General features: G+C 40.7%; 1 protein-coding gene across 2 annotated transcripts in view; it reads right to left on the bottom strand.

Annotated features, from left to right (window-relative positions):
* Nucleotides 1-12,734, bottom strand: part of LOC139634847 (voltage-dependent calcium channel subunit alpha-2/delta-1-like) — an 89,369-nt gene that overhangs the window by 66,013 nt on the left and 10,622 nt on the right. For both annotated transcript variants that reach the window (XM_071501530.1, XM_071501529.1), the window contains exons 2-3: nucleotides 5,863-5,944; nucleotides 3,457-3,573 (exon numbers count right to left, since the gene is read on the bottom strand). In XM_071501530.1, the coding sequence (XP_071357631.1) occupies nucleotides 3,457-3,573; nucleotides 5,863-5,944 (199 nt within the window). The remainder of the gene's footprint in view (nucleotides 1-3,456; nucleotides 3,574-5,862; nucleotides 5,945-12,734) is intronic.

Here is a 12,734-nt window from a genome sequence, read left to right as displayed (position 1 = left end):
TAGCCATTGTTCTATTTTGCAAACTAAACATGTTGCGGTACTTCCTGTTTTGGTCTCTGACTTTTCCTGGGATGTTAAGATTTCTTGTGTTACATATGTGACAGTGTTAAGGGGAATGTATGAATCTATGTTTCAGAAACAAATCTGCTAAATATGGGAAGAGATTGTTGAAGCATGTAAGCAGCAGGGCTGTTGTGGTGAATGTGCACTTTTTCTACAGTTACATTTTGCCATTGCCAACACCTTGCGCTACACAGCTAACAGATATTTTGAGTATGACATAAAAATGATCTGTACCATGAACTGTTTACTGTGATGAAAAACCTCTCTTCCGCTAAGTAGCCACAGCTGCCAACATCTGAGAGATTGCATGTCAAGGAAGCACCGGCGTCAAACGCAGCCATTGAATTGAGGTGACAGGATGGGCAGACGTCAGATTGACAGACAGCAAATCCAAGCAGGCCTCTGATTAAGTTAATGACAGCAGCCATCATTCTAATGGGATTGTGCTCACTGACAATTGCTGGAACACACACATACACCCAGGGACACTCGCACACAAACACATAAACACTTACAAAGCATAGCCCGAGGAGACAAGTTGGCCTAGTGAGAAAGAAGGAGAAATGCCACCAGTGAGAGAGGCGGGGTCTCTCCTGCCTTTTTCAAGCACAACACAGCCTCAACTGTACAGCTGAAGGAGAGGAAATACAAAATATTTCAGAAGCTTTTAAAGTGCTCTGGCATGGTGTCTTGTAGCTGTGTAGTACAGAAAATGTCACATCATAATGATGATCAATCAATATGGAGAAAAGAGAAAGAAAATATCTCAATAGCAGCCACTACACTTTATAATGGAAACTGGTTGTGTACTAATCAACAGGTGGGGTCAACAGGATAAACATGTCGATGCTACATGCATGAAAAATAGTATCTTTCTTTATGCACCTGCACACACTTTCTGTCTTTGTCTCTGACTCAGCTGAATGGCTCATAAAGTTGAAGCACTGCTGTGTGAAAAAAAGAGAGTGCTACTTGTTGAATTGTGTGCTAAGAGGCTAAGATCCTAATAGATGGAAGGTCTGCAACAGGCTTCTAGTCTTTTGTATGCAGCCTCGTGGGAGGTGTGGCTTGATGCTCTCATGGACTTCCAACCACTCTCGCTCTCTTTTCCGCTCATCACCATTTCTCTCTCATACACATCAGGCCATTCAATTTCTCTCTTTCTCTCAGAGAGAAAGCTATAACCTCTCTTACATGATCACTTCATGCTGTGTGTAATCAGCCCCTCCAAATGCAATAAGGGAGAGAGAGAGGGAGAAGAGAGAGAGAGAGAAAGAACTGAGGATGATAGGAAACAAAGGAGGGAGGATGCTCAAGGTGGTAAGTCAGAAATGCTGTATTAGATTAGTGTCGGTCAGGTCAAGAACATTACAGATGCTGCAGTCGTCCTTTCCCTACCACCATTTCAAGTCATGATTCAGCTAAGTGGACCCTGCGACTATTAACTTGCATAAATTGATCACCTCAGTGCTGGCTCAATTCCATTTCATTATACAGAACACCATTTACAGTAGACACCAGACCACCATGAGCCATCTCCTCTTCAACGCTAATGCAGCGACAAGTAAATATAGTTTTTGAAAAGAACAAAGAACATCAGCATATGGTGTTTGGCTAAAAAAAAAAAAAAAAAAAAAAAAATCATCCCTGCCTTCCTCTCTGTTTTCACATTTCCACCGAAGAGCTAAACAACTGGCATTAACTCGCACAGGTGAAATATGCAGCAGATGGTGTAGATAAAACGCAAGCACAGAGCCTGTAGTTTAACATCTCTATTCTGCCGCCATCAATTCACTGAGCAGCCGTGTTTCTCTCCCAAGGTGCGACACAACAACACCAAAAACTAATTGTTCCTCATCCCCTGGCAGTTATTGAGATGTAAGAAAAACAAAACGCTCGGATGGACTGATGGGCTAATCAATGACAACGTAACTATGGCAACGGCCTGTCAGGCTTTAATTGGATATTTCTGGCTCTAGGAGCCAGAATGATCGAGACTGGGATTGCCTGGAGATCCAAATTTAGTTGGCCAGATACTGAGTTTAAACTAAGGAGCAGGGAAAGGTTGTATGGATCAATTTAGCTTGTTGTCCTTTGTTAACTACATGCAAACAAGGCTCAGAGTCTATAGCCACACACCAGCTCTGTGAGGCTTTACTTAGGCTGCTAACATGTATATAATAACAATGCTGACATGCTGATATAGAAGCTGGTAATCTTTACCTTGTCCACTCTCTTAGTTTAGTGAATCAGAGGAATAGTCAGGGAACAATCTGAGCATCATGAATGCTTACACAAAATCCTGTGCCAATCTTTTGACTAAATGTTAGGACATTTCCCTGGATTAGTAAAAAAAAAAGTTTGGTCCACAAAGTCCAAGGCAAGACGGATGCATCATCTGGAGATCATGAATGTCTGTACAAAATGTCCAAACTATCTGCATGATTAGTTATTGGTGGACCATCCCGACTGGTTAACATTGCTATCCTCAGAGGTATACTGCTAGCATGGCTTAAAAATATTATGTTGTAGCTAGTAGGTGTTCCGTGATTTGCTAAAAGGTTGTACTGTATAAATTATATTAACTAGAGGTGTTCTCTGTGGTTCATATAAATGAGGGAATCAAATCTGACACCACCAATCGTCTGGGAAGCCATTCAACAAAGAAGACTTCAGCTACATGTGGCGAACACTGTCAGGAACACTTTGCTACAAAATGAAAGCATTTGGCTAGCGTAGCCCTCGTAGCATTTTCCTTCTGTTCAGTTCAGACAAGTGACCCACGAAGCAGCCAGTATGGATTAGGTATGAGGGCACAGTAGGCCTCAGTGGTCACAGGAAAGACAAAGGTTTCCTGAAAGTTGAAACTGAACATGGTCATCTGTGACATTTATCTTTCCCAACACAACACAGCAAAAAGTGATACAACACATACACACATAATGGAATTTTTTATCATTATTTGGCATGTAGCAACCCAGACTGGTAACTTTGAATTAAGTCATCTGGCTGGAGGATGTCTGCTTATATTGGATCAGTGGATGGCCTGAAGCAGTGGCTGTGTTCCAGTGTCTGTTCTGACGTGAAATGAGGAGAAGCAGATTGTTTCTGTGTGTTTCCTTGGGGCTCTTGCCACTGTGCTATAAAAGATGCTAGACCTTATTTTCCCAAAAAAAAAAAAAAAAATGAAGTGCAGAATTTGTATTATATGTTCCTATCTCGAACAACAAAATCAACAGCTCTTAAGGGTCAGGTTGATAAGATCAGGTAAGTATCACTCCACCATGACCAAAGGGGCCTTAGCCACACTTCCATCACTTCCTCCACTTCATTGATTTCCTAGAAGTATCAGGGTTCCCACAAGATAATTTTGTGTTAGGAGATCACACTGACCTTTAGGGCTTGGGAGCGGTTAGCCAGCAGTCTCTCTATGTTCCCGGCAGCCGTTGCCACCAGATAATTTGCATTGTTGGACTCCACGCTGAAGTGAGCTTTGTGTGATTGATATATCTGAAAAGCAAAGCTTGTGTTAGAGATAAGCAGAACTTAAACTGGACCAATTCATATGTGCTTGTTGTTAAGAAATGAAGAACTTCCAAATGAAAATGTCTACACATTAAAAACAAAAACAAATAAACAAAAAGCCACTGGTGACCTTCAATAATAGAATTACCATATTTATGGTAGAAAGTTTTCTGCTAAGAATGTGCAGCTACACTTTTAAAAAAACTAACATTTGGTATTTCATCCCCTCAATAAATAACAACAGCAATTACATGTATTTGACTTGCCCATATGTTTGTTGCCTTTTGCTGCATAAAAAGTTGAGTCAGATCAAACTTTTTTGAAAATGCTCCTGCATTTTTTGCTGGAGCTTTTTTGGTGCATGATGATGGTAGGTGGGAAGGGAAAGGTTGCGGTAGGGGCAGCAAGCAGCATGTGGGTGCTCAAATGGGCTTTTACTGGAAAGGGAGTGTGATGCTTACAAACCTCCATCACGAAAATACTGATTTTAACCAATGGTTGTCTTTCCAGAGCCAAAATTTTCACATTTAGTTCAGAAAACAAAGGTGTACCACTGATGAATAAGTTTTTCATGAGTTTTTGGAGTGTTCTATCCCTTTCACCAGACTTAATTTCACAGGGATAAACCTTAGCCTTCCAGGCAAGGATGATAAAAAGATAACCACTTGGTTATCCTGAGGTCATTATATACAAATATGCAGTATAAATATGACCAGTTCTCATAACGATCTTCCTCAACTGTTAAGATCTATTCTATCCACAGACTTACTGTATCTGAGGCTGAGGATGTTACTTTGCATCAGTGGTCATCCCCTATTTGTCACCAGATCTCACTGACCAAAGCACAATGATTAAAAAAGGAATCTAGGCATCCACTGATTAAATTGCAATGTCAGGTTATGTAAGAGGACCATTTACTGTGCTATGGAATATGCTCCAGCAAAAGATATAAGAAACACAAATGCCAAACAGCCAATTATTTAGCAGCCTCGAGGAATTCTATTGTCCAACATACAAACCACAGCACGGAGGCGCGTGCATGTATTTGTCTTCATCCATCCAAGCAATCTGGATAATTCCTCACATGTATTATTAACGTGCAAGCTGCATAACACTCCCTTTTAAATTCTGCATGCTGTGTACAGTACACTCTGTTTAAACAAGGGCGTCCCCAAAGTCCCCCAGGTTCTGTTACAACAACATTTTAAGCGGCTTCAGTTACACAGAATATTCCCAGATATGTTTAGTTCTCATTTCTGGTTACAGGTCATGTTTTGTGATGATTTCAGTGAGGTTTTACAGCTAGCTGATTATATTCTCGAGGTGAAAGTGCCAGATGCATTGCATCAATCAATGTGGATCTAAAAAGCGCTCTCTCCTTTGTCAGATATGAGCTTATGCATGAGTCTGTGCAGGGACTACAGCCATCACTGTATAGTTGTGACGTTGATCTTATCTGAGCATGTACATGAAATGATGCCATGCTATGTGTAATGAGAAGCTTCTATATATAGACTGGTGATGTCTTGTGACCACTGAGGTCATGCAGGGAGCCTTAATGAGAGTGAGAGAAGTGACAGAAAGTAAACATGATGCTTCTTGTCAATACCGAATCTGTGTTTTATTTAAAGTGGAATTTAAATTCCATTCGCGAAAAAAATCTGTATATATATCCTTGTGTGACTATTAGAGCCATTAAAGAGAAGCAGCTAACACCTACTTCATCCCACTTGTTTCTATGTGGGATTAATACAGAAGTGAGTGTGTGGGAGTTTGACAGTGCCACAGGTGTTTAAATAAAAACAAAAAACAAAAAGTAATCTCTGGTGGAATCTATGCTAACGTTAGCAGCGAGGCCAATTAACTTTCAGAGTGGAAGCTCGCTAGCTAGCCTTGCTTGCTAGCCTCTAATTTCTGAGCTTGACATTAATGGTGTTAAGGGGAAAATAGCTTAATTTGTACACTTTGTGAAGTAAGCTAGTTGAACATGGGGGAAAAAACGCCTTGTGTCAACATAAATAGGCTTCACAGGACTTAAGTCAGTAGACAGTCCCCTAGCAATGCTAACCCGCCAATGTCTGCCGACTGCTGGCACCGAAAACTGAGGCTTGTGCTGTTTCTACAAATGTATCGAAAACTATTTTCTTTCCATTCCACTGAAAAATGCACACAATACCTGCAGTATCACCATAGTACATGTCCTTACAAAGCAAAATGTCACACTTTGCTACAACAGTCAAAACAAATGTGTCTGTGACACAAAGTCATGCTTACCTGTATGAGGTCCTGCAGGCCACTGGCTGTGTCTGTTATTGTGATCAAGTCTTTTTGCATCTGGTCCACCCATTCCTTTATCCTGAGAACACACACACAAAAACAAACAAACAAAAAAACATTTTTTAATTTAAAAAATCAATTAGCCAATCAGACCTGATCGACTGAAAAGCATCCCGAATGGCTTAAACAGTCTAATAGAATTTGTTGAGTTGCTCCAATCTCATTTAGTTTCAATACAACCCATGTGATCACACGACCTGCAGTGAGCCTTCTCCTTACCATAACAATGTGTTAAAAAAAAACATAGGGAAGGAAAGCATGAAATAATAATGCTTAGCCAAGTGAATACGTTGCTCTATTCCACATGGGCTGTGCATTATGGTGAGAGCTATTCATAGTTGTCAGCATGAGAGTGTCACATCCTCGGGAATGGGATGCTGGTTAATGCATTCTTCTGAAGAGAGAGAGGACAGAAAGGGAAAGAGAAAGAGACATGAAAGCGAGACACAAATGCTCATTTATTAGGGTTTAGATTTCGTTTTATATGACTTCAACACACTGTTCTTACACTATAGTAAGAACATATTTTAAGGTTTCTTGACTCAAGTAAAAATTAATTTACTGTTGCTGCATTTCAAAAGGCTTGGCATCATTAACCAATAGTATCATATGACCTCTATGTGATGTCTTAAACAGTAATTACAAGCATGTCTAAACTGTCGTGAATCAATTTTATGCCCTGTAACTTAGCCATGAGGATTTTAAAGACACCAGTTCCTTATATGGAATACTTGACATTCACTTCAGTTCAGGTTATGTGTGCACATGTGCACAAGCGTGCATGGAGTCTATATGAGACCATACCCACTGTACCCGCTAACTGTCAAAACACCAATGAATCTCTTTGCATGGCAGATGAGACGTGACATGACTACACACCCTACAAGTTATTTATGTTTATGTCTAAAATGAATGGGGCAGACCGTCTACATTTAGGTCGTAACAAACCTGTTGATTACATATCCAATTGCTCTTTAAAGAAATAGTTCAATGTTTTGGGGAAACAGGTAATTAAATCCCTTTTTTTGCAACCACAATACTTTTGTCAACCTCCTGCTGTCAAACAGCACATAACATGCTCTGAAGCCGCTGAAAACAATACACCGTAAGTGCACCTACAAACCCTCCACAAGCTCCTTTACGACAGCCAATAAAAAATACATGACGTAATCCATAAAGAAAATTGCCCTTTCTCCCCCAGTGTGAATTAACCTCTTCACCTTCCACACTGTTGAGGGGCCTATGACATATGAACCACGTCTATGTTATCTTATTTAAAAAATACAGTGTAATGTGAGCAGGGTTAGCTCACACTGGAAAAGTGTGGCATAGCAGCCACATAGTATATTTAGCCTTTTGAGAGACAGCTGCTTGTGGCTGAGGACAGATATAGGATGTGCATAGGGTCAGCACATAACTTTTCAACCCCCCCCCCAAGTCACAATTATCTGCCTGCATATCCACAAATACACACATATATGGGAAAATATAATGTCTTACAAATGTATTTAAAATGGATGGATTTATATCTCTGGGTAACAATTGTTATGTTTGATGACTACTGTACATGGAGCCAAGGTTAAGAGGTCCACTAACCATAGCAAGCAGGCGAGGTCGTTATGCATGTGACTTTTCTAAATGATCCCATTTGGCCAGAAGGGTGCGGTTTTATAACAGGTGTCTAATGGGAAAATAGTGACAGTGTGTGTGTGTGTGTGTGTGTGTGTGTGTGTGTGTGTGTGTGGGTGTGGGTGTGGGTGGGTGTGGGTGTAGAGAAAAAGAGTTGATGATCATTATCTGTCCACTGTTGACTTAGTCCTCATTAAACTGAGCAAAATTCAATGTTCAACAACTCATTCCATTAACAATAAATTACATTTACCACACGTAGGCCTAACACAGCATATTCTCATCAAATCTACTGTAAGTGTGAGGCATTTAGTCTTGCATCCTATGGTAACTCGCTGATCCAAGTTTAGCATTTCATTTCTAGATACGGACAACTCTAGTCATGAACTAGCTGACAGTAAATCTGTGGAGCTCCTGCACGAGGTCAGTTTGTCATGTAATGAAACTCACTTACTTTGTGCTAGAGTTTTGAAATCTCTCTGATCTTGGTTTAATAAAATCTCTTGGGTAAAAACTGAAAGGCTAAGCAGTGTTTTGATTAGCCACTTCCACAAATTACCATCTTCCTCTTATCAGTCAAAGGCATACATTGCCTTCATAACACCAGAGTGTGTGGCTTCCTCATGAGCAAAGAAAAAAGAAAACGGATTGTGAGAAGGATACAAGCAAGCAGATGAAGGACATTGTCTGGAAATTGAGTTTTAACAAAGAAATGTGTATTTGATGAGAGGATGGAAACTTGGAGCAGGACATGGGAAAATGAGATAGCATCATAATCCCCTCCCATGCTCAGCTCCTATTCTGCTCCCCACTCGCACTCTTTCTGTCCTGCTCCCCGGGGAAATTTGAGGGGGAGGAGGAGGGGTTGACAGGGAAAGGACGCAAGGCTCCAAAATGGCTGGTGAGCCATGTAGAGCCACTCTGCTACAGCAGTGGCAGACTGCGGGGCTGCAAAGGAGAGGAGCCATGAGAAACTCAGCCAAGTGTGAGACCTGCTGGCGATACAAACCTCTTTTCTCTCACACTTGTTTCAATGAGTCATTAATATCATCCAATTATGGAGCAAACTGTTTTTTTCTGACAGGCAAATTGTTGAAGCTCCTTTTTTCTTCTAGATTTCCTCTCTTCTTTTTGGTAGCTGTGGCCCCTCATTCATTCAGCTGCTTCCTTGCTCACTCACAGACACTGTGACGAAGGATAGTCTGTAAAAAGAGAAGATCAGCCGACTGCAACGTCTGGGGCTGATTGTTTTTGGTCACAACTATATAATCTCAGTGTTTCTGCTATATACATTGCCGCCACTGCAACGTCATGAAGTTGCATGACTTTGCAGAGGGCTTTTAATTTGATACTACGAATACGTGGGGACACACGGTGACACCCAGCCAAGGACAGAGAGAGAGAGAGAGAGAGAGAGAGAGAAAGGACAGAAAAAAGAGAGAGAGGAGAGAGAAAGGTAGATTTAACTAGCTAATATTAGCGCTGCATTCATGGTCCCATTTCCAAAGGAAGTCCTTCTTCTGATTTCAGTGTGTTCATGTGCTTTTAAGTTGGAATATGGAAACAACATGGATTCTACAAAGAAGATGTGCTGCAGTTTATTGCTCAGAGCTTTAAACCAACATGTTAATAGGCGTTTCCAGTATTTCTGTCACTTATTTTCAGGATAACTGCTAATGAAAAAAAAAAAAAAAAAACCTTCATAGCACAAGCATAAAAAGTCCAGCTTAGACATGGTTCTACTGCATCTCAATAACTATGATGATTATGCAATATGGATCAACAAGGCATTACATGAGACGAGACAATCACTACGTTGTTCTTCGAAATTTACTGGGCAACAGTGATGACTGAATTAAAGGGGCACTGAGGCAATTTTACACATCAAGTTTAGTTTACGTGTCACAGAGAATACTACTCAGCTTGTAAAAACGGTTGCATAATGTCCTCATGTGGCTTTGGAGGAAGTCTAACAGTTTTACCAAGTTTCCCAGCAATTTACCAGGGAGGGAAGGTTTTGACCTTTAGTTAATCGATCCTGTTCACACAGAATAATATTCTTGTGTGCACAACATAACATAACTTTGTTAGCTTTTTAAGATCAGGTCAGGATTTTGGATACATCAAATTCAAATGTCAATAACATTCAAATTATTTTCTTTCCAAAGGCCTTATATTGATACAAACAAGTGCCAAGTGCATGTTGGTAGTATGAAGGACGCCCAGATAGTAAAATAAAGCCTAGTGTATACTTCAGCTAGACTTCAGCCCAGTATACTGTCCCTTATGTTATAATCTGGCCCTTATACAGCATGATTGTTTTATGCTACTTCCACATCTGGATCAATTCTGGCACACACACACAGAAAATCTTCCAGCTGTCAGCCAGCCAACCCTGGAGGATAACAGCCAGAATCTGCCCAGATGTGAAAGTACATGGGCCAGACTCGGGACGAGGACCCAAGCATATGTTGGGCCAGAAGTTTAATTTTGCCACATGGGTATCCAGCTCTTGCAGAAGCAGTAAGGCTTGGTGTTTGACCAACAGTGATGTCAGCTTTACACCCCAACTTCAAGTGTAGCCATTCAAAAAAAGTATAAACACTTCAGACTTCGGACATGGTCAAACGTGACGTCATAAAAACTAGTTTGTTTGAGCATATGCTAGCCATAGCAGTGGAATTAAATTGCTTATTTTGTGTATTGGGGAATATCTATTAAATAGAAAACTGTTCTCTAAGCTGCAAAAATTTGAACAAATAAGTAAAGTAAGTAAGTAAGTAAACTGGATTTAAATAAATGTAGCTCACTCTTTCAGGTAGGGAATAACTATCAGACTGGAGATCTCTTTGTTCAGCAACTGCTGTCACTTGCAATATTACTAGCACTATGTGATACCACACACACACACACATACTTTGGACCAGATACGTGTTAGACGTGAGATGAGAAGGTCCGTTGCCTGTCTCACTCAGCATGTTGTTTATGGTAGTGTAATGCGACTCATGGTGCATGCGGTACAGATCAGCACAGGTTCACTGACTTTAGAGAGTTGGGCTCACACTTGGTTGGAGTTCAGATGAATGGATCGTCTGATATCAAGGCTCCAACACTGAAAAGACGACATTAAAATTTCATCAAGTTGTTTCCATGTCCTCAGTCACAAGCACAAATGTGCCAGTGAGTTAAATGCTGTGAAATTAGATGAGGTGCGGGTGAGTGGTGTCAATATTATCACCGATAGTGCTATAGCACATTACTACTACTCGCACCGATTCAGAAAAACACACAAGAAGACATGTCACCTGTAAGTCAGTCGAAACACCCCCCCCCCAGCACTCATTTGAGCCTCCAATCACTCTAATGACTGGAAGAGAAGCTGCCTCTATTAGGCCAGCTGTCACTTGTGTGTGTGTGTGTGTGTGTGTGTGTGTGTGTGTGTGTGTGTGTGTTTATGCCTACATGCACGTGTTGATGCCTGTATGTAACCAGAGCACTGGGTCTTTCAAAGGGCAGTAGGGGGTTGCCCAGGGTCAAAGGTCACCAGGACAGGTGCAGCTCTTTTGAAGAAGCTCTTAATGTAATGAAGTGGGTGTGAACCATTTGTGCACGTGTGTAGGTTCAATGTTAACTCAACATTTAGAAATTTGATGCAAATAGTAGGCTTTTACATGTGCTTGTGATTACATTGTTTTGAGGTTAGTGTAATACTGATTAATGATGCAAATCATTGCCTGGTATAATTTCACAATTAAAAAAATATCAAGTGAGTTACAAGGGAAGAACAAGATCTTGAGTAGGCGAGGGAATAACTTGATTTCCAATTTACAAGGAACACCCTGACTCACCATTACAAAAATATAAATATATATATAAATATTCTCGCTCTGTCAGTTAGGAGCACACTGTCCAATCTGAGGGGTGAACACAGGGAAGTGGACACAATCCCAGAATAGAGAGCATGACTCAGCATGAGAGCACTGCTGTCTTACTTCTGACCACATTAACCCCTCCGGCCGAGCTGTTTGCAACTGTGGGGGAGGCTGTTTGTGTTCTCCTCTCCCTCTGTTTCTACACTTCAAAACCACAGCCTCTGGCTGTTAGCTGTGCAGCTGCGTAATACACTCTTAGCAGAGTTAAAACACTTGTTGGACAGTCAGCTCAGAGGGGGGAATATGCGTCAATGCTCAAAAACTATAAATATTAAAATCTCCTGGGTTCAGCGTATCAGGAAACCATTTAGATTGAAAGATGATTCAAGTTACAAGAAGAGTGGTTGCAGTTCACATTTTGAAATTATTAAATTATTTAATGGATAAGACGTCAGATGGAGCAAGAGACACAGTGAGACAAGCAGACATTTTCGAAAGCAGACTGTTGTGAGATGGAACAAAAGCAAACAATACAATGATTATACAGACTCGGAGACTCTGAGAAGTTCATTCTTGATCTTGAAGAGAGCAGCAATCTCGCCACAGGCCCATTGGTAGCTGGTTCTGACTGCGGAGACTGTTTTTTGTCAACTGCTGATTCCAAGGTCAAGAATGAACTTTCAGATTCAAAGTTTGCATAATCATTGTATTGTTTGCTTTTGTTTTACTATGCTTTCAATCTTCTTTTTTCTATGCTTTTCAAACTTCTAAGCCAACAAAGTTCTTACAGTGTTACACTCTAGATCCACAATTTCATAACAACTTGGCAAACTCCATTTGCTGCGGACAACTGTGTGATATGGGAAGCTGTCGGCCAGCTACTTTTGTCGATTACCCAGATGTCTGCTGTAAACATCTATCACAGTTTCTAAACCCACTTCCTGGTTTAACCATTTTACCATACTCATCATAGTTGTACATGCACAGCTCTTCTGCATTGCCTGTGTGATCAGGGATAAGTAACAAGATTTTAGATTGCCCACTTGCTGGCTTGTTGTCTGTCTGATCCACTGACTGCTCATTTTTTGCTCGATTTCACACTTTATGGTAACAATGTTACCAGGTTTGCAGATCTAATTAGTACAATATTCATCACAGATTGTGCAAAACAGGGAGCCAAAACTACAGCATGACAATAAGATCCAAGTTTTATTGAACCAGAATTATTCTTTAGATATAAACTGACCTCAAACTGTCTTTGACTAATACTTTGTTTTCTTTTCCAATGACAGCCACCTCCATTCTAGG

The sequence above is a fragment of the Trachinotus anak genome, unplaced genomic scaffold, assembly GCF_046630095.1.
Source record: "Trachinotus anak isolate AG129_WGS33_773 ecotype Australia unplaced genomic scaffold, CSIRO_AGI_Tana_v1 ptg000018l, whole genome shotgun sequence".
Classification (NCBI taxonomy): domain Eukaryota; kingdom Metazoa; phylum Chordata; class Actinopteri; order Carangiformes; family Carangidae; genus Trachinotus; species Trachinotus anak.
Note: the sequence above shows the minus strand (reverse complement) of the source record. Positions and strands in the feature narration are given on the sequence as shown.